The sequence below is a fragment of the Malus domestica genome, chromosome 17 (genome assembly GCF_042453785.1).
Source record: "Malus domestica chromosome 17, GDT2T_hap1".
Classification (NCBI taxonomy): domain Eukaryota; kingdom Viridiplantae; phylum Streptophyta; class Magnoliopsida; order Rosales; family Rosaceae; genus Malus; species Malus domestica.
The window spans coordinates 32150503-32172429 of NC_091677.1; the positions used below are offsets into that span (position 1 = coordinate 32150503).

The following is a 21927-nucleotide window of genomic DNA, read 5'->3' on the forward strand; positions in this document are numbered from 1 at the left end:
AAGTGTATACTCCCTAAAGGTTGCACGATATCGCCAGAGAAGCTTATCAGAGGAGAAATCGAGCGATCGAGCAAGTGTTCAGCTACATTAAGTGCCTTGAAAGCTTCAGCAAACATGATATTGACTGAAGCACCTGTGTCTATCAGGATTCGTTTCACATCAAAATTTGCTATGTGAGCTTCCACGATCAGCGAGTCATTGTAAGGGTAGATGATACCTCTTTCTTCCTCAGGGTAGAAACATATTGGATCCCAGTTAGGCTTTTGATACTTGCCTCATCTGATGTCTTCCACGTGAAACACTTGATGGCCAGGTCTCAAAGTTCGTTCACTGCTTTTCATGGCCCTATTGGAAGATTCAGACATGGGTGTGCCGCCGCTTATGGAATATATCATATTCACCTGGCGTTGGTTACGGTTATCCCTTGGAGGGTGAAGGAGGAACTGATCAATTTTTCCTTCACGTGCCAAAGCTTCAATATGGTCACGGAGGATAATGCACTTCTCACTATCATGGCCATTATACTCGTGGTAGCAGCAAAACATGCCCGTGTTCTTCGTGGACTTGTAATCTGGCTGTCTTGGCTTTGGCTTTGGTATCAGGTGAGCTATACTGGGGTAGATGGCAGCACATGTAGCATTCAAAAAGGTGTATGTCTCATACCTCGGGGTAGGGCTTGTCTTGACACGTGATTGGCCCACTGCGTTGACTGCCTGGGGGCGGGCATTATTGTGACGATATCCTGAGTTATCGCGATAGTGCCCCTTATTCTTTTTATTAAAATGAGATTGGTGAGGATGGAAGTCTTTCCTTTTGCCCTGAGATTGATATGTCTGCTGACTTGGCGAAGCATTAAATGAGGCAGGGGGTGTGCTGCTACCATTTGGAAGGTTGAGGTCTTTTCATTTGGTTGGATCTGGCCTCCACTCCCTACTTGCTGATAAGGGGTGACTGTAGGGGGTTTCCCTTGATATGTCCTTGCCTCGGCGGAGGCATGGTTGTAAGCTTGTGTCATCACCTCAGAGTAAGTCTTCCAAGTGTTGGCATTGATCATGTACTTGAAGAAACAGTCACGTAAGCCTGCCGTGAAAGCCTTGAGGGTAGTTTTGTCATCTGCCTCAGCGCAGCGAGAATACTCATGGCTGAAGCGGCCAGCGTACTTTCGTAATGACTCGTCCGGCTTCTGGCGAATAATGTACAAGTCATCTGCGGAATGCAAGCGATCGGTCTGGAAGATGTGTTGAGAGACAAACAGCTTCCTCAACTCTTCAAATGAGTCTACTGTCTCAGGTGGAAGACGGCAATACCAGTTTAAAGCTCCGCCAGAGAGGGTAGAGGGGAAGAGAAGGCACCGTTCTTCGTCGGTGTGTCCCCGGTATACCATGGTGGACTTAAAGAGGTTAAGGTGTTCAATCGGGTCTTCCCTTCCAGTATAGAGCTGTAAGTCAAGCTTCTGCTTTGTCTTCGCTTGGAGATGAGTGTTGAGGATCCTTCTTGTGAGAGGGCCAGGCCTGGGTTGGTTCCAGTCAGGTATCTCGGCTTGACGTTCAGCCTTCGGCTTGTTTACTTCCTCAATGAGCTGCAGGACAAGGGGGTCCTGAGCGGAGTCGTGCACCACCGAAGTTTTCTTCTTTTAGTCCCCATCGCCTCTTGGAAGTAGGAAAGTTTGATCAAGATAGCGTGATCTTTCTCTGGACTCGCCACACTGACTTCTAGAGTGAGTATGTCGGAATGTTTCCGAGTCCCCAGTACCTTCATATTCTTCTGGGACTTGTTGCCCATTCTCTAGATTGGCGGCTGGCTTGGGTCGTGGAAGAGGACCGAGTCTTTCAGAAACCCTTGGGTCATTGATCTTCGAGCTTATGTGGATAGGATTCTCTCGACGTTGCTTTAGGAAGTCTGGACAATCGCGATAGACAGCTTTTGATCCTTCCACTCCCTCTGTGAGGAGGTGTTTTCCTCTACTTCTCCTGCTTCGGGTTGAAGCAGCTGGGTTGAGAGAAGTCTCATGTTGATTATCACATTGATGTGTAGCTCGATCCCTATCAGGGATGTCCGTGTCGGATATCGGCGACCCTCCGTGTTGGGGGGCATTCAGTTGATTGTTGACCTCAACAGGGGCGATGAGCTTATGTGTTTGAGCCTGCCTAGCCTCGTGAAGCATCTCGAAAAGTTTTTCATATTGTTCCTGGAAGACTTCATTCTTCATCGCTATCTTGTTGTTCTGAACCTTTAGCTCATCGACTTTAGCTTGAAGAGTAACTCTATTTCCTTCCTGCTTTCGTTGCTTCATACTAGGTCCAGCGGGGGTGTCATTCTGTGTGCTGTGGCTTCTTTCGCTCCCCATGTCGGAGAGAGATGCTTGGCCAAAAGAAAGTGTACGAATGGTGGAAACCAGCTTGACAGAGCTGTAGAGAGTAGGAATAAGTGTGTTTCCCACAGACGGCGCCAAATGTTGATGCACAAAATCAGCTAGGACTTTGGTACAACAGAAAGTGTCAGGTTTTGTGACCTTCGCTTGGTTGCTTCAGTCACTAGTGAGGATAAGTACGTAAATGAATAGAGACAGAGAAGCAAACACAGGATGTACGTGGTTCACCCAGATTGGCTACGTCCACGGAGTAGAGGAGTTCTCATTAATTGTGAAGGGTTTACACAAATACATAGGTTCAAGCTCTGGTTTAGTGAGTTCTAGTGAATAGTTTAGTACAAAATGACATTAGAGATTATTGTGGGAGAATGATCCCTATTTATAGAGGAGAGTTTCTCGTTTTGTTCTAACATCGACACGTGTCGTGTTGTGATTGGCTTCTGATGTTGACACGTGTCGAGCTGTGATTGGCTTCTGATGTCGACACGTGTCGCATTGTGATTGGCCTCCTGGTTGAAGGGAAGCTCTTCTAGGTCCTTGACGGTATAACGTTGACCGGTGCTCAGTAGTTTCGGGATTGGTCAAGTATGGTACAAACACCATTACTGACAAATTAGCTAATTTAGGGCTTCTCTCATATTCTCTTGTTTGACATGCAACTCCTCCTCTAGAGATTCTTCCTTTTCTACATTCAAACTTCTTAGGCATGCCAGCTTACAGGGATATCTCCTCTTCTTGATGTGTGATTTTCTTTTTTACCTTATCATTTTGGGTGTAGCTTATCTTGCAAGTAACTTTTTTGGCTTTATTTTAGATGGGATTGACTCTATGTCCCCCTCTATTTCTTGTATTTTCTTTTCCAAGAGGGATAAGGTTTATGTCCCTCTTCTTTTCCTGTATTTTCTTTTTCAAGAAAGGTAAGGTTTATGTCCCCCCTCTTTTCTTGTATTTTTGGTTTTCTTGTTTTATGAGGGATAAGGTTTATGTCCTCCCTGACTAGGTATAACTTCCTTTTTCATATCAATAAATTTCCTTCATACCACCGAGATTTTCTTAAAAAAAAAAGAAAAAAAAAGAAAAAAAAAAGAACTGATCACACAAAAATGTAAATTAAATTACATAGAAGAAAGTTAGGGTATGTTTACTTTACAGAAATGAGGAAATGTTAATAAATTGGAGAGCTTAAACATAAGAGAAGGTAAGGAAAGCGAATTAGATCAACTAGTCCCCCCTAGTCGATCTGATTACTTGTTTTTAGGTATTTAATTATGCATCTTTTTCCATTACTTACGTATATGTAAACGCAGAAAAAAATTAAAGAGTAAAATGATTGTTTACCCGTATATTTGTAAACTAAACACATAAAACTCAAAAATCAAAATGATTCTAATTCATACTTTTTGGAAGTCAACGTGTCCTTAGATCAATAATTAATTGCTAAAAAAATCAAACCGATAGGTCGTACCCAATGCACAAGGCTCCCGCTTTACGCAGGGTCTGGGAGAGGTGAATGTCGGCTAGCCTTACCCCCATTTTATGGAGAGGCTGCTCCCAAGTCTCGAAATAACGATAAGTTTGAACTGATGTGTTTGATGTTTGTACATGTCCTTCGTTCACAAACTTCTTTGGTCTTGAATTGCTTGATTTTCTTTTTCACTTTTGTTACAATTGTAATTGTAAGGGAGCAGGATAAAACACATAATAGACTAGTTATAATAATTTAGTTACAAACTTGTCATCCAAAAGAGTTGAACTTAAGAACTTCCACTTACAAGGTGATGAGGAATACAACTAAATCGGTCTCCTTTGAATACTTGAGAAAGAACATGTTGCAAAATAATAACATATGGTTTTTCATTAGTTGCTCTCTAATCTTGTGCAAGTCCAGCCTCCGACTAAAATAGTAACCGTAATTGGTAAGCCTTGTCAATTAAAGAAGAGTAATGCTACATTACCATGGTTATCTACTCCTTTCGGACTCAGATGAGGCTAGTTGAGAATTGCACCTTACTCGTAAACACGAACAAACAAATTCACAACTTATAGCTTATAAAGTATCGAACCAGCTTATATAGTATCGAACCCACGACATCCCCTTTTTTTTCTAAGAGAGCTATTGTTCACACTGTTTCACTGGGTCACGTGTCATGATTTGTTTTATTTTTTTATATATAACAATATTTCACTAACACGGCGTGTAAGAGGTACAAGTGAGTGTATGTGTGTGAGTAGCACTATCATTGACAAAACCTTTTGCACAGTCGTTGACTGCACCAAACGCTAGACAAGACTCCCACCATATCCACTTCACTTCCTAGCCTATTCGAAATATGGTCCAATCCGATCCCGGCCACCAAACGAGGCCTTAAGGATTCTCCATCTCTTATTTCAAACATACAAATATGATAACAGAAAGTAAAATGGTAAGGCCAAAATCTAAACACAATGAGAACAAGTGCACATTCTTTCAAGCACTTATTCCGCCATTTCATTCCCATCTTCTTATGCCCGTTTTGCATGTGCATTTTTCAACACACTATTATTCTATGACACGACAAATAAATAAAGAAAACCCGAAACACACACGCCTCCATAACGTTTTAGTCCGTTTGAAAGGAAAAACAACTCACCCAACTCAACAGACTGACGCTGAAAACCAGATACGGCAAACAACCTGAGAAACCGCAACAGAGACTTGGTTACGCTGCTGCTTACACTCTTCTAATTCCACTGAGACCTGCTGCAAATCGGTCGAAGACTCAACTCTTCCTCCTCTGCCTATACTGTTATGGGCCACCTATCTTAGCTGACCTATGCCAGACTTAATTAAACCCGGTATGCTGTAAGTACTAAGTACTGGTGAGTTCCTCCATTTAGAGAGTTGGGGGAAAGTTAATCATGGCTGCAAGTTTCTTGAGGTCCTCGAGTTGTATGTTTTGGGACATGACCGCAGCACCCACAGCCAGGGCAACAGAAACAAGCACCATGCTCTTCATGCATCCATGGCCTTGCGACAATCGTCCCAAAATCTGCTTGCAATATTTGTCTGCATCCTTCAACAGTGAATGGCGGGCAACATCATCTCCCCCTGCCAATGCCTTATCATTCTACACCCAAAACAGAAAATAAGTTCATAAGACCGGGTTCAGGGTAACACGGATTCATATAAGGCAAATGAATAATAAGACTGGGTTCATCACTTAAATATTAGTGGTCTCGGCAGATTTATGTCATTTAGATAGCTGAATATAGTTACCTTCTCCCTGAAACTTTTTAAAGTTTCCCTCAAGGGGTCAAGAGAAGCATGTTTAACAGACTTCTCCTTCCACTCGTCAGATAGCTTTTTCAGGAGAACAACGCTTGCATAGAGATTGTCCAGATAAAGTACGTCCTGTTCCAAATATTCACAGCGATGCAGCAAATTGATGATATTTAAATCTTCGTACAATGCCTTAAATGAAAAAAAGAAAGAAGTAAAAGAACAATGATCAAAATTCATACCCATTGTCTGTAACATTCAGGGTTTTGCGTCAAACACCAAATAAATAAGCCACTTGCTTCCTTAGACAGATCAGGGATGCCTGCAAAGTGCTCTATACATCAAGCTCCGAAAGAGAAAACGCCGAACTCATACTTATTTCACTACGAAAGAGAATTTCAAAGGGGAAATACTTTTAAAGGAAAAGAAGTTTTTAATGTTCTTTGCTTTACCTTCATTAACAGCTTTAACTGAATTCTTTAATATCTGCTGTGTGACTTGCCTCATTGTTTTGCTTCCTGGGGAACCAGCAAGGGCGATCTCTTTCAATGTTGGATAGATAGCTTCAAACCTCTCGGTTGCCTTAGCAAAACCAAAATTTTCCACATATTATTTATTTGGTTGAGGGAGGTAAGACGGGGTGGGGTTCCTGTTTAAATGGAAAATTTTGCAATTATGCAAAGGATCCTTGAAGAATTGTACCTTAACTCGGGCAGAAGGTGCTGGAAAAGAGACTCTCATCAAGAGATCAAGGGCTGATGGTGGCACTATGTGCTCCCCCTTTCTGACAGCACCGTTTAACAGAATTGGACGGGCTTTCGGAAAAGCCAAAATTCTGACATCACGCATAAAAGAAGGAACAGTGAAAAACAGAATTAGTCATAGAAAACAGGTCCCTGTGACAAGGAAGCCAGACGTGTGTACATGTGTAAGATGAAAAAAGTAGAACTCATGTTAATCTAGATGGTGTCATACCTTTCCACAGACTGCAAAATTAAATCTCTACACAGAGGATTACTACTTGACTTGCTACTCAATATAGGCAAGAGAAAATGCACCCACGAGTACAACCCCACAACCAGATCTCCTTGAGAAGCCTGCATAAAAAATGTTTTCCCTAATAAAAATCCATAACTTAGAAAAGTGAACCACGATTTTAGGAACTTTAAACACAATGCATTACCTGTGCAACCAGCCAAACTGTAATTGGAAACTTATCTTGGCCTTCATATTTCGGAGTTCCCCTCATCACAGGTAGTAAACTAATCAGTACTTCAGGTCTTCGTCGCAATACCATTGCTAAAACCACGAATATGGCAACCTGCAGCTCCAAGGTTACAGCTAATAACTCACTTGGTTTAAGCACATATAATCTATACTGTTAATGGTAAAGAGAATGTTAACCAATTGAATGGCAGAACAAAGAAAAGGCAAGGATGCGGAAAGGTTTGTTACTTTAGAAGTTATTTAATTGTTACTTTAGCAATAGTTTTGAACTTGAACCCCATATTCCGATCCTATTTTAAAACACTGCCGTCTAACTATTGCTGTTTAAAGCATAGGGATGCCGAATCCAATTTTAGATGAAAGAAACATTCCCACAAACAAAATGCCGAATTAGCTATCCCAAGGATAATGAACCACTAAATGAGTAAAAGAATTCACATTTTGAGCATCTCCAGGATGGTAGAGTAGGAAAACATCTAGTCAATCTTGGCATCGGATCACGTATGCAACAAAGTTGGATAAGCCATGGAACTGTTATTATATGATATCTAAAAGTTCAATAATGCTAGCACACAGAAGCATCCTCTAGAATGCAGCCGCTGAAGAAGGAACTTATTTGAAAAGAAAGGAAAAAATGTGATGAAGGCAAAGACAAACTATAATTACAGATAATAGCAGTGGATTGAAACAAAATCATTTCAAGAAACAAGGGGTTAATACAGAGCAGCATGATGAATACAATTAGGTAAAATTCTACAAAATATATGCTTGACATGATATTCTGGTAAAGTTTTACAAATGTAGACGCAATATATGTCTCAAATATATGGATTGAAAAGTTTAGGACAAATTTGCTCCTACAGTTTTCAACTCAAAAGCATGGCCACGAACACTGTTTTTTCTCATATTTTACACCAATTTCGCAAGATGATGCAGCATCATTAGTTAGTTTATCTACCTTCTACAATTTGTCACAAACCAAGGCAGGCAGAAACAAGTTCAACACCACCAGACACTTTAAACAGGGAATCCGATGCATGCAACAACTGAAAGTTACCTGAGACTTTAAGGGTGCTTGCTGGACCGCCTTTTTGGATCCCTTGGCTACTCCTTGATGACTTGCAAGGTCAGCAAGAATGCTGTCCAACGACCATAGCACGAATGATCCAAGCGCTTCAGTAGAGCGCTGGCCGATCCATTCAACCGATATCTTGTAAACATCTTCAGATATATGCGAAAGAGGGATCTGCTTGACAATTAACATAATCATAAGATATTAGGAGACCCTTCGAAACATATATATAAATTCCACAATTCGAAAACACAATGACGAAAAAAGGGCTTTCCGAAACACTCACATTCTATCGAAAACCCGCATGCATGTACAATTCAGTACACAGAATATGCAGATAAACACGACGAAATGATCAAAAGCCGTTTTCTTTTCCTACAAGTCCTCCAAAGTTTGATGCTTTATTTTTATTTTTTTTTATTTTTTATTTTTTTAAGAAAAATATTCAAAGTCGAATGCAGAGAAACACGTGTAAGTAAAAACTCACATCAACCAGCTTTGCCACAGAAGATTCCTTGAACGTCTTCAACCACGGAAATTGTGCCGGACTGACCGCCGCAAATGCTCGGCCGAAATAATCCGCCAAACGCATAAGCTGTATGTCCTGCTGCGTTTCATACGATGCCTATCCAATCCAACACCCATAACCAAACATCAGAAAACAGAATTGACTTCCCAAATTTACAGAATTTGACAACAAACAGAAACGATTAGCATCTCTCACAGTTATATCTGCCAGAAAGGCGCCCAGATCACCGGCGTCCATTTTCGACGCCGCCTCCGCCACCGTCACCTTCGGCTTCTTCGGCTTCTTCTGCTTCACCTTCTTCACCTCGCCGTTCTCCACGGCCGCCCCGGCCACCTCAGCATCGCTATTATCCCCATCGTCGTCATCTGAATTCCGCTTCGATCCGCCGGGTGCGGCGTCTCCGGAAACGGCTGCGGACTGGGCCTCCATAACTCTCCGACGGCGCTCCTCGGAATGCAGCTCGATTGGCCGGAACACGTCGGAGGCGGAGGATCCGACACCGTTGTGGAGACCGCCGTTGGAATCCGCAGGAATCGCCTTGGAGGAGGATTTCCGGTTTCGCTTCGGATACGAAACCGTTTGCCAGGCGTAAGGGTCGCCGCTTTGGGTCAGCTTCTTGCCGTATCTCTGTGCCTCCTCCTCCTCTTGCTCTCTGAGAATTGCTTCGATTAGTGCCGACGAATTCTCGTCCATGCTTTGCTTCAGTGTCTCTTTCTCTCTCTAGATTTTTGTTTGCTTCCTTCTTGAGTGACTGAGAGAGAGAGAGAGTGAAGAAGTAATGTCGAGTTCGGAGGGAGGAAGTCGGGGGCTTTGAAGGAGAGAGGACAAGAAAGGAACTCTGCGTCAAAGGACACGTGGGTTATTTTTATTTATTGTGATGACGGGTTTGTCCTTATTTACTCGCCATTTAGGCGTTTATGCCATTCGTATACAATGCAACATCAAATTGATCTTATCTCCTACAATAAAAAGAGGAATGTTATATCTACAAACTCATTTTACTTCTCGCATACTTTTTTAATTTTCGATCGTTGAATCGGATGAATTGAAGAAGATCAACAAACAGAAATTAATAAGGGGTGTGTGAGAAGTAATTTGAGATGTGTGGATAGCATATCCCTAAAAAGAAATTTAGTGTGTCTAAAACACGGTCTGTTACACAAAAATATTATAATGTAATTGGTTATAATTTTGTTTTTAAATTTTCAACTAATCATATTAAACTCTTAATGTATTGAGCTATATTTTTGACGTATAAAAAAATCTTACCAAATTATAAAATATCGACCAGGTAAAGAGAGAAAAACAAAATCCTTGAGTTTAAAACAACAAAATGTCGACAAATTTATCAACATCAAATTTAGTTACTATCTTGATAATTCGACCCAAAAAAAGGTTACTATCTTGGTAAATAAGAAACTAAGAATTATGTGTCTTGTTTAAAGTAAATTTTTTTTTTTAGTATATCAATATTTTTACATTAAGTGGGGGAGGAGTTCGGCTAAGCAACATAATTGGCAGCCTAATTTGATATCGAATTCGTCATCCATGAGATTCAAACTTAATACATCTCACTTCTAAGTGAAGAGAAATATCACATGACCGTAGTACTGAGTGGTTGTTTAAAGTAAATAATTAAAAGGCTTTTATTCTTACATTTTATTATGTCAAACGTTGTTACACATGTTATCTATATGGTAATAACTTGGTACCAACAAACTCCTCACTCTTTATGTATCATAACACTATATAGTAATAACTTGGTACAACAAACTCCTCGCTCTTTAAGCATCATTATCGTAATGGATGATCCATACAATAATAACTTAAAACTCGTTTAAAAATACTTTTAAAATGATTGAAAACACTGTTTAGTACAAAAAATACAATTAACATAGTGGTGACCAGCTTAAAATCATGATGGACCAAATAAAGAGCACTCCCTTAAGTTCCCTACGGATCATAACAGCTCAATTAATACTTACTACAATTAATGTGATAACATGATGCATTTTTTAAACGGAATTAACTTCGCTACTGAACATTCCAGCAGGAATTCATGCTTACACCCAATCCTAGGTGGACATGTGTTTAAGTTTTGATTCAATTAAAAAAACAAAAAATTGGACACGTGTCCATCTAGAATTGGGTGTAAGCAGAACCTCATGCTGAAATTTCAGTAGCGAATTCTTGTTTTTTTTAAACTAGTAAATGGAAAAAACAATGTCCAATTTAAAAAATAGCAATAATTTTGTGATATTTCTAGGTCCACGGCACGAATTAATTTACTAACTTGTGATCTTAGTGGCAAACTAGGCCCTCTCTCTCTCGTCAAGAACTATATGCCATACTTAATTCTAAATGGACAATATAAGTCTTCAATAGCAGAACTAAAAGAAATCATCTATAGGAATCATGCCAAACTTAGCCGCAAGGCAGGGTAGATATAGCCGACCAGCTAGCCCTAGGGCCAAAATTTTTGTAGCCCCACTACTTGCAGCCCGGTGAAAAGAGCACTCTGATACAGCTGCAACACAAGAGGCGCTATGGACCAACATTGGTGCACGGGTAACAACAATTAGAGGCGAAAGCTAGTCTACATGAATTCGAAAACCTAGGGGTGGAAAAAAATACCGAAAATATCAAATCGAACAGAAAAATTTCCAAAACTGAATCGAAAAAATAGCAAATCGAAAATCTCGAAAATTTTGATACCCAATACCGAACCAATTCCGAAAATCTCGACTCGACTTGATCCTCGCTAATCTCTCTCTCTCTCTCTCTCTCTCTCTCGACTTTTCATCCTTCACTGTGGAGGAGCCTTCCTTCATGACACAAAGACAGAGCCACGGCCACCGCACCACTCACGTCTCTGATCTCTTTCTCGACTTCTTCATCTAGATTTCAGTGCATTGTGCATCGATTCTGCCCAAATCAGGTAAATTTTGGAATTAATTTAGGGTAATTTAATTAGGGTTCGAATTCTAGATTAGGGTTTGTGAAATTTAGCACTTGCGATTTTCCTGTCAAATTTGATTCCTTTGGAGGCAAAATCACAATCCCAATTCAGGGACTAAGCTAAAACGTTGCCCATTTTCTCTTTTGTCACAATTGAAGCATAAATTTGTTACGAGTTGTCTTAAATTTTTTGTATCGCCACTCAAGTTGATAGTTGTAGCAATAATCATTTTTTGCGGTTACTTCAACGGTCAACCTAATTTGTATAAAGCTTGTGTTGATGCATGGTTTTTTGCGACAGTTGAGTTTGTAAATCGTCTCTGGAAGACATCATTGAAATTAGCTATTTGAATCCTTTTAAGCTGTTCACTTAGTACGGAATATTTTGTTGTTGTGTCAAAGCTATTTGCTATGCTTTTTTGCTACAGTTGAGATGTTGTATATGATTGATTTGTGTTCTGTTTTTCTAATGTATTATGAAGTGTCACAACCATCAACAAGACCAAACAATCTTCATAAATTTTAAGCTTTTCTTTTTGCTTTTGGTTTGTAACTTAATTTATTTTGAAACTTTGGCTTGTAAATAATTTTTTTGCTTTTAGATTTGTTACTTAATTTATTTTTGTTGCAAGCATGTGTAGTATAATATATTTGAAGAACAATTCATAATTTCATATTTCAATAAGGGCTATAAATCTATGATTGCACAAATTGGTATGTATGAAGTTAAAGGCTCAAAATAGATTGCATTGGTGGCTCAAAATAGATTGCACTAGTGGCTCAAAATAGATTGCACAAACACACGTATGATATATTTGTATGTATGACAAATTGGGCTGACAATTTCAATATAAAAGGCTAAATTTTAGCCCAAAAGCCCAATATGTCAAGTTTTAGCCCAATAGCTCAAAAACCCAAAACTATTGGGAATTACGAAAATTTGGTTTGGGATCCGTCTTGAAATTGGAATTCCCGAAAACTTTGGTTTGGAAATCGGGACATAATTTTCGGTTAGGTATCCCATACTGAACCAACCATACGAAATCCAATCTTGACCCACGAATTTTAAAGTCTAGTGAAACTAACACAACTCGAGATTGAAAAGGAAATGATGGAGGTTTATACCCTTGTAAACCAATCTTTGTTTTCACAAAGTTGTCACTCGATAGCGCCTTAAATTCTTACTCTTGCTAACTTTTTTGCTCTTTGTTTGTGTGTTAAATAGGAACTCCAAGTTTCAAAAGGATCAAACTTTCTAACCCTCAACACCAAAAAGAGATGTGAAGCGGAGACAGATGATCTAAAAGTAATTTAGTGCTACGTTTAGCTCTCCATAACTGCAGTCCTAGTGCCACCCACAAAGCAATGAGTCCCAAATTATGAATGGAACTAGAACTAGCGAACTACCAGCCATTTTGATCATGGCAACTTCGTAATTAAAGTAAAACATTAGGGGTAGAACAAGAAACTCAACCAGATCCCATGTGAACGAAGGATATCGTTTTCTATTGTGGGATTGTGGGGACCCACACCACTCTGCCAAGAAGAGCAACTTTTTGACATAAGCAGTTACGCTAATCGCCAATCGCTCTCCCAAATCCCCAACAACATCCGTCGTCATCTTCCCCTCCTCCTCCCTCCAAAAATTAACATGTCGTGGTTACATTTCTCTCGTGACATTACGTGTTAATAATAATATGTGAGGTGTTGTAAACATTCCTAGTTTAAGTATGATTGTGTAAATCTTAGATAAGATTTGATTCTAGTTATCCTTTCCTATTACAACTTGTATTACTTGGAGGAGAAGGAATATCTTCTCTTCCTTTACTACTATAAATAAAGGCACAATGTAGGAGGGATAACAACACACACATTCCCCTACAATTCTACAAACACACATCTCTCTCCTCTCTCTCTCAGCCGCCGGCCCTAGTCCCTCTGTCAGATAAAATAGACCACAACACGTTATCAGCACGCTCCTACCGCTGCGCTTAGGAATCTGACGTTGGAGATTTTTTTTCTGCATCAAACCAGTTCATCCATATCATCACGCAATCAGGTTCTTTCCAAACAACGGCTTTTAACTCGATATTTTGCAAGCCCTGATAGCATGAACATTCACCATGATGCATGACCCAACTTTACGTTTTACGTATTTTAGATTCTACATAAATTGTGTATGCTTCATAATCAAAATTGCTACAATTATGTGAATTTGATATTTGTCATGAATTGAATCCTACATATGTACATGCATTGAAACTATTATTTGCATATGCATCAACGTAAATATGTGATTCATTAAAATTATACATGCATATAATTATATTTGAATTGAAATTTTTTTTTTTGCGATTTGGGAATTAGGGTTCTTCGAACCCATGCACTTGCACCATGCAAGCCGCAAGCCACCAGGCCCGCAGCCTGCGATGGCCCAGCTCGGTTTCCTCACCAGGCCTGCAGCCTGCATCGATCCTCCAAGCCCAAGATCACGGCTGGAGCTTCTGCTCCTCGTCCAAACCCCAAACCCGACACCCAGCCGGTGTCGCCACCCATCCATCACCGTGCTGCACGGCCTGTAGCCGTGCCTAGCCTACTCAGACGACCTGCAGATCGTCCACGGTGTCCTATGGTCTGAGATTTTCTGAGATCTCATCGGAATTTTTCATAAATCCGATTGAAATTTTCTAGGGTTTGGTTGATATAACGTCGAGATTTCTCCAATCTCCGTTCATATTTGGTTCCCCAGTTGGACCCCCGTGTTTCCCACGATCGATAGCCTCCCAGAACACGGCCACCTGCAGTGGCGACGCTCCGGCAACCGTTCCCAGCAAAAGCTGGGGTGTTCCTGGTTCCAACCCGAGCCCTATTGGGCTCCAGCCTCTCGGCCCGTGTAACAAAAGAAAAAAAAACAATTTTTTTTGCTAGGCTCGCTTGCAGCGGCCCAGCCTACAAAGAAAACAATTTATTTTTTTATTTTCCTGGGCTCGCCTGCAGCAGCCCATACCGAAAAAAGGAGAATTTTTTTTTAGGGCTGCACATGGCAGCCCATTCCTTTCTCACCCCGTGGGCCTGCAGCCTACACCCGGGGGTACTCGGCCTATATTTTTAGGCCCCGAGATTTTATTATTTAATTTTTTTTTAAATAATATGGGTTTTTATATTTTCACCCACACTTTAATTTGGCCCCGAAGACCAAAAATAAATTACTTCACTTATAATTATACAATATTTCTGCATATATTCTTTGCATATTTGTTTGCATATATATTTGTGTTTGCCTGCAGGAATATATGAACCTGAAGTTCATAATTACTTTGAAACCCGAAGTTTCTTATACACATGCCTTGTTAGAAAACCCGAAGTTTTCACTTAAACATATCACCCATGAAAACCCGAAGTTTTTCATGCAAAATTAAACCAATACATGTCTATTAGAACCTGTATGTTCTACTCCTATGTGAATGGATTGATTTTTCTCCATTACACTAACCACATCTTGTCCATCTATTTTGTGATAGGAACATGTCGAACTTGAACAAACTCGACTTCACCGCTTTGGAGGTTTCTGGAAGGAACTACCTCAAGTGGGTTCAAGATGTGAAGCTCCACCTCACTGCAAAGAACTTGCGTCCTGCTATTGAAGAAGCAACAGATAAACCTGTTGGCGAGGCTGAAAAAGCCACTGCTATGATCTTCATCCGAAGACATATCCATGACGCTCTACAAACTGAGTACCTTGCTGAGGAGGATCCACGTGCATTATAGGTCGCTTTGGCTGATCGTTTCGATCACCAAAAGGACATATTCTTGCCTGAAGCAAGACACGACTGGCAGCACTTGCGCTTCCAAGACTTTAAGTCTGTGAATGAATATAATTCTGAAGTTTGTCGAATCCGATCACTTCTCAAGTTTTGCAATGAAACTTTGACTGAAGAGGATCTCCTGGAGAAGACCTAATCGACCTTCTCTGCTTCTAATATTGTCCTGCAGCAACAATATAGAGCTCAGAAGTTCACTAAGTTCTCGGATTTGATCTCTGTTTTACTTCTTGCTGAAAAGCAGAACCAGCTGTTGATGAAGAATCATCAAGCTCGACCTACTGGGGCTACTGCTGTGCCTGAAGCACATTATAGCACTAATCAGCACCCAAAACGCCAAAAGAGGCGTGGTAAAGGCGGCCAGAAGCCATCCCACCAAGGTCAACAGAGCCAAGGCCCATCCAAGGGAGGAAACAAAGCCCAGAAGCGCCCAAACCTCGCTCCCAAGGCCCCGAACTTCAAGAATAAGGGCAAAGCACCTGCCACAATGAATGACGATATGTGCTATCGTTATGGTTCCAAGGACCATTGGTCCCGTATTTGCCGTGCTCCCAAGAAGGTTGTGGATGCATATCATTCTCGTCGTACGAAGTTTGAATCAAACTTCCTGCAAGTGGACGAACCGGAGACTACAAAGATGGAGGTTTCTGATTTTCAGGAGAATACCACTCCTATGGAAGATTAGAATCTTAGACATAGACTTATTTTTCAGTTAAAATAAGACAATTGGGGCCGAATTCCACCTTGTGGCCGAACCCCACCTTGTTTTTTGGTTGATTTTGAACAATTTTCCTTTATGTTTTGGATTATTAGTTGGCGATTTATTTTGGATATTAAGTTTTTAATCCTTGAATAAATGAAATTATTTTGAATTGATACTTGTTTTTATAAACTTTTATGCATGTGACCGATTCAAATTAATTTTTCATTCTAGGTATGACTAGTGGGAAAGTTAGTTGTCTGGCAGATAGTGCAACCACGCATACTGTTTTGCGTGAACGCATCTATTTCACTAACTTCGTACCTAAGAATGCACCTCTGACAACCCTCTCAGGCCCATCCAACCTGATCGAAGGATACGGTAAGGCATGTATAATGTTGTCCAATGGTACAATCTTGACCATTGCTGAGGCACTCTATTCTCCACGTTCCGGAAGAACGTTACTAAGTTTCAAGGACATTAGAGATAACAATTACCACGCTGAAACCCACGTAGAAAACGGAGTTGAATTTCTGTGCGTAACTTCCTACGAATATGGCCAGAAGCGTATTCTAGAGAAGATGGAGTGTAACCCGAGTGGTCTGTATACTACGACCATACGCCCCATGGAATGCCACTATGTGGCCGGCCCTACCACAGGGACCGCGCACGAAATTACACTTTGGCATGATCGTTTGGGACATCCTAGACGAATAGCGATGCGCCGTATCCTCAAAACTTCACACGGGCATCCACTAACCCGAAGCTTAGGTTCGATCCATGAAATTGCATGTCAAACATGTTCTATGGGAAAGCTTATTACTAAGCCTTCTTATGACAAGATTCGTTCGAATCCTCCCATTTTTCTACAACGGATTCAAGGGGACATTTGTGGACCGATTCAACCTCCCTGCGGACCATTTAGATATTTTATGGTTTTGGTTGACGCTTTTACACGTTGGTCACACGTGTGCTTGTTGTCCACAAGGAACGCTGCATTCTCCAAACTGTTGGCTCAGGTTATCAAGCTCAGGGCTCACCACCCTGATTATCTGATCAAATCTATTCGATTGGATAATGCTGGAGAATTCACATCTAAAACTTTTGATGACTATTGCATGTCGGTTGGGGTTGAAGTTGAACATCCTGTACCCAATGTTCACACCCAGAACGGCCTGGCAGAGGCTTTCATTAAGCGTTTACAAATGATTGCTCGATCGTTGGTCATACGTACCAAGCTCCCGATCGCTGCTTGGGGCCATGCAATATTGCACGCAGCAAAGTTGGTCCGCCTGAGGCCTGTTGCGACACAACCATTTAGTGCCCTTCAGTTGGTCACCGGATGCGAACCCGACATATCGCATCTGCGCGTTTTTGGTTGTGCGGTCTATGTGCCGATCTCGCCGCCCTTACGTACAAAAATGGGGCCTCAGCGAAGGATGGGAATCTATGTCGGATATGATTCTCCTTCGATTATTCGTTACTTAGAACCTTTGACAGGCGATCTGTTTACCGCTCGTTTCGCGGATTGTCACTTCTATGAGACAGTCTTCCCGTCGTTAGGGGGAGATAAGAACGTCAACGTTCCTAATGAACGACGCGAATTATCGTGGACGACTCCCACTTTGTCTCATTTAGATCCCCGCACCCACTACTACAAAAGGACCCTATAGTGTCAGTTGTTGCGTCGGTTTAATATCATATAGTGGCGCACAAGAGAGTTGCGACACCCACTGAATATGACGTCGGATTTAGAAAGTCTGCGTCGCTTCTATATGCGACACGCATACTTAATGTCGCTTATAACCGACACACGTTTTAATAATTTTAAATACTGGCGTCGCTTTTAATAAAACAGTGTCGCTTTTAAGCGACATTAAGTATGCGTGTCGCATATAGAAGCGACACTAATTGATTTTTTTATATATTTTAAATCCTACGTCGGTTCTGAGCGACATATATTTTATTTTTTTAAATATTTTGAAACCCAGTGTCGGTTGTAAGCGACAGATTGATCGTCTTTATATTCACTCACCCGTGTTCATCTTTTCCTCTTGCATTTATCTCATTCTCACGGTTCACAAACCTTCTCTCTCTCACCTTCCGAGTTCTTCCAAGTTCATTCTTCACATTCCGAGTTCTTCCAAGTTCATTCTTCACAAAGGTAAATTTTTCTTGCTTGTAGTATTTTTATTTTCTCCTCTTATGTTTAATATTTTGATACAATTTATTGTTGTAGGGAATTTATTTGAGCTGGTTGAGTATATAAAGAATTGATCGACGACGGAATTCTTCTATAATTCAGGTTTCTATCACTAAATTCTTTAATTTTTAAATTGTATAATACACAAGTTTATTTATTTAAAAATTGTAATTTAAGTAGTTAGATAAATTTCTATTATTTTTGTTAAATTACTTCATATTTAGGCGAAATAATTAATTTTGTCACTTGAATTGTTATGAGAAAATAGAATGAATATTATCTATAAGCATTTATGTTAAATTAACAACATTAAATATAACTTAAACTTATAATATTGAGTAATTTAAGAATATATTATGTTAAATTAATTTTTTTTTCACTCTAATTGTTATTTTAATTTGTTGTTATTTTGATAATTTTTTGTTGTTATTTACTAGAATGGATTAGATGAGAATAATTTGAATTGTTATGAGAAAATGGAATGAATATTATTTATATGCATTTATGTTAAATTAACAATATTAAATATAACATTAACTTATAATATTGAGTAATGTAAGAATATATTATGTTAAATTAATTTTGTTCGCACTTTAATTGTTACTTTAATTTGTTGTTATTTTGATAATTTTTTGTTGTTATTTACTAGAATGGATTAGATGAGAATAATTTGAATTGTTATGAGAAAATGGAATGAATAATAATTATAAGCATTTATGTTAAATTAACAATCTTAAATATAACATAAAATTATAATATTTAGTTATATAAGAATATATTATATTAAATTAATTTTTTTTTGCAATTTGAATTGTTATGAGAAAATGGAATGAATAATATTTATAAGCATTTATGTTAAATTAACAATATTAAATATAACATAAACTTATAATATTTAGTAATGTAAAAATATATTATGTTAAATTAATTTTTTTTTTTTGCAATTTGAATGGTTATGAGAAAATGAAATGAATAATATTTATAAGCATGTATGTTAAATTAACAATATTAATATAACATAAACTTATCATTTTTAGTAATATAAGAATATATTATGTTAAATTAATTTTTTTTACAATTTGAATTGTTATGAGAAAATGGAATGAATAATTTAAATAAGCATTTATGTTAAATTAACAATATTAAATATAACTTTTGCACTATAATTGTTATTTTAATTTATTGTTATTTTGTTAACTTTTGGTTGTTATTTACTAGAATGGATTAGATGAGCATAATTTTGATAACTTTTTGTTGTTATTTTAATTTGTTTTTACTACAATAGGTGTTGAAAATTAAAAGATTGCAATCGTGATCGTGATAGAGTTTGAGGGTTGAAAGATAGAAATTGAAAATTCTAATAGTTATGCCTACATGATAGGGATTGCAAGATTGTAGGCATCTTAGTGTCAGCGTAATATTTTACCCTCGTAAACTGGTAAAACATGGACAAGAGTTGGTTGACGATACCTCGAAATTTTGAAGCGTATACAGCTGGAATTAATTTGTTTTTGGATCAAGCAGTTGCAAATGGTGTTGGTCCTGATAAGTTTAGATGTCCTTGCAAAAGATGTTGTAATCGATATACTTTTGTTAGGAACACTATTATTGAACATCTCATATTGTATGATATGGATAAAGATTATAAAAATGCTTGCTGGCGACATCATGGCGAGCAAAACATTGGAGAGCAAAATGTGGCAATTGGAGAAGAAGAAACAGGAGATGAGGTGATTGGTATGCATGACTTTCTTAATGATGTATTTGTCCAACCATTAACAGAAGAAGGTGTTGGGCCGTCTACTGAACCGTCTATTGGGGAAGGGCGTCCAGAAGAGGCGGAGACTTTTTTTAGGTTGCTTGAAGAGGCAGATCAAGATTTGTGGCCAGGGTGTAAGGAGTTTAAGAAATTAGAAGCAGTTGTAAGGCTGTATCAGATCAAGTGTTTAGCGGGAATGCCAGACGACATCTTCACAACTTTACTGGAGTTAATTAAAAGAATGTTGCCTGAAGGGGATTGTTTGCCTGAATCATGTTATAAGGCAAAAAAACTTATAAATGACTTGGGTCTGACGTATGTGAAAATTGATGCATGTCCCAATGATTGCATGATCTATTGGAAAGATACTTCGGATTTGACCGTGTGCTCGGTTTGTGGTGAATCAAGATATAAAGTTACCAACGCAGCGGATAGGTCGAGAAAAAAGATCGCAGCTAAGGTTATGTGGTATTTTCCTTTAAAACCAAGATTGCAACGATTTTTTATGTCGAAGCATACGGCTGAACATATGAGGTGGCATGCAATTGAATGTCCTAAAGATGAGTTTATGAGACATCCTTCAGATTCTCCAGCATGGAAGCATTTGGATAATTTATATCCGGATTTTGCGTCAGAAATTCGAAATGTTCGATTAGGGTTGGCCAGTGATGGATTTAATCCTTTTGGAAAAATGAGGAATGATCATAGCACATGGCCGGTGGTGCTTTCTGTTTACAATTTGCCGCCTTGGATGTGCATGAAGCAACCAAATTTGTTGTTGTCTCTTTTAATACCAGGACCGCGCAGTCCTGGTAAAGAGATTGATGTATACATGCGTCCACTGATTGACGAGTTGAATGAGTTGTGGGAGGTGGGCACTCCAACTTATGATGCGTATTCCAACCAAAGTTTTATGATGAAGGCTGTTGTCTTATGGACTATAAGTGATTTTCCGGCTTATGGAATGTTGTCAGGATGGAGTACACATGGCTATAAAGCATGTCCACATTGCATGCATGATAAAGAATCTATTTACTTGCCGGCGAGTCGTAAAATTTGTTATATGGGCCATCGACGGTTTCTTGAAGATAATCATAGGTTTCGAAGGCAAACCACAGCTTTTAATGGTCGTCGTGAGCATCGTAGTGCACCAAGGCAGTGGACTGGTTTACAATGTCTTGAAGAACTTTGTACATTGAGATTTACTTTTGGAAAACCAAAGAAAAATGCTTCAGTCGGGCAACGCAGAAAAAGAACTTCGAGCAGTACAAGTGGTAACAGTCAGTGGAAGAAGAAATCTATTTTTTATGAACTACCTTATTGGAGGCATCTGTTGATTAGACACAATCTTGATGTTATGCATATCGAGAAGAATATATGTGACAGTCTGGTGGGAACATTGCTAGGTATAGAAAAGTCTAAAGATGGATTGGCTGCACGTGCAGATCTTGAAGTCTTGAACATAAGACGCAGTCAACACCCACGTAGAGAAGGAAATAGAACATTTCTACCTCCAGCTTTGTTCACGTTGAAAAGAGAAGAAAAAACTGCGTTTTGCAATGTGTTGTCTACTATTCGGGTCCCCGATGGATATTCATCAAATTTAACGAAAAATCACGATGTAACGGTTATTTTAACTCCGATTTTGATGATTTTTTATATGTACACTCCTTCACCCTATATGAATACGGTGAATGAATGCGATCTTCAATTTGAAATATTTACACTAGTGGATATCCCAAAATCTTGTGTTATACTTAATGAAAGTATGAATAAACTGTTTAAGTGTTAGTGAATGTATCGTTTTGATGGAATACGAACTCTACGAAACTAATTTCAACGATCGAACAGTCAAACATGTTTGTGTATACTTCGAGATCGCATACGCCAAAAATTAAAAAAAAAAAACTTTCTGAGACACAGTAACGGGAAAAACTTATTCGACGGTTATTAACGAAAAATCACGATGTAACGGTTATTTTAACTCCGATTTTGATGATTTTTTATATGTACACTCCTTCACCCTAT

At 39.1% G+C, this 21927-nt stretch overlaps 1 protein-coding gene across 1 annotated transcript; it reads right to left on the bottom strand.

Moving 5' to 3' along the window:
• Positions 1-4808: 4808 nt before the first annotated feature.
• Positions 4809-9298, bottom strand: LOC103405822 (uncharacterized). The gene is made up of 10 exons (XM_029098847.2): positions 8654-9298; positions 8417-8554; positions 7915-8103; positions 6814-6951; positions 6606-6727; positions 6333-6465; positions 6083-6212; positions 5873-5952; positions 5628-5762; positions 4809-5478 (listed from the first exon to the last, which is right to left on the bottom strand). The coding sequence occupies exons 1-10, from the start codon at positions 9149-9151 to the stop codon at positions 5245-5247; spliced, it is 1797 nt and encodes a 598-aa protein (XP_028954680.1). The 5' UTR covers positions 9152-9298; the 3' UTR covers positions 4809-5244.
• Positions 9299-21927: the final 12629 nt, after the last annotated feature.

What these genes read in the sequence shown, in the direction of transcription:
- LOC103405822 (XM_029098847.2), bottom strand. Translation starts at nt 9,151, where the DNA reads ATGGACGAGAATTCGTCGGCACTAATCGAAGCAATTCTCAGAGAGCAA. An exon ending in CTGTGGCAAAGCTGGTTGAT is followed by an intron (nt 8,104 to 8,416) that starts GTGAGTTTTTAC and finishes ATTGTCAAGCAG; the next exon opens with ATCCCTCTTTCGCATATATC. An exon ending in CTGAATGTTACAGACAATGG is followed by an intron (nt 5,763 to 5,872) that starts GTATGAATTTTG and finishes TATTTGGAACAG; the next exon opens with GACGTACTTTATCTGGACAA.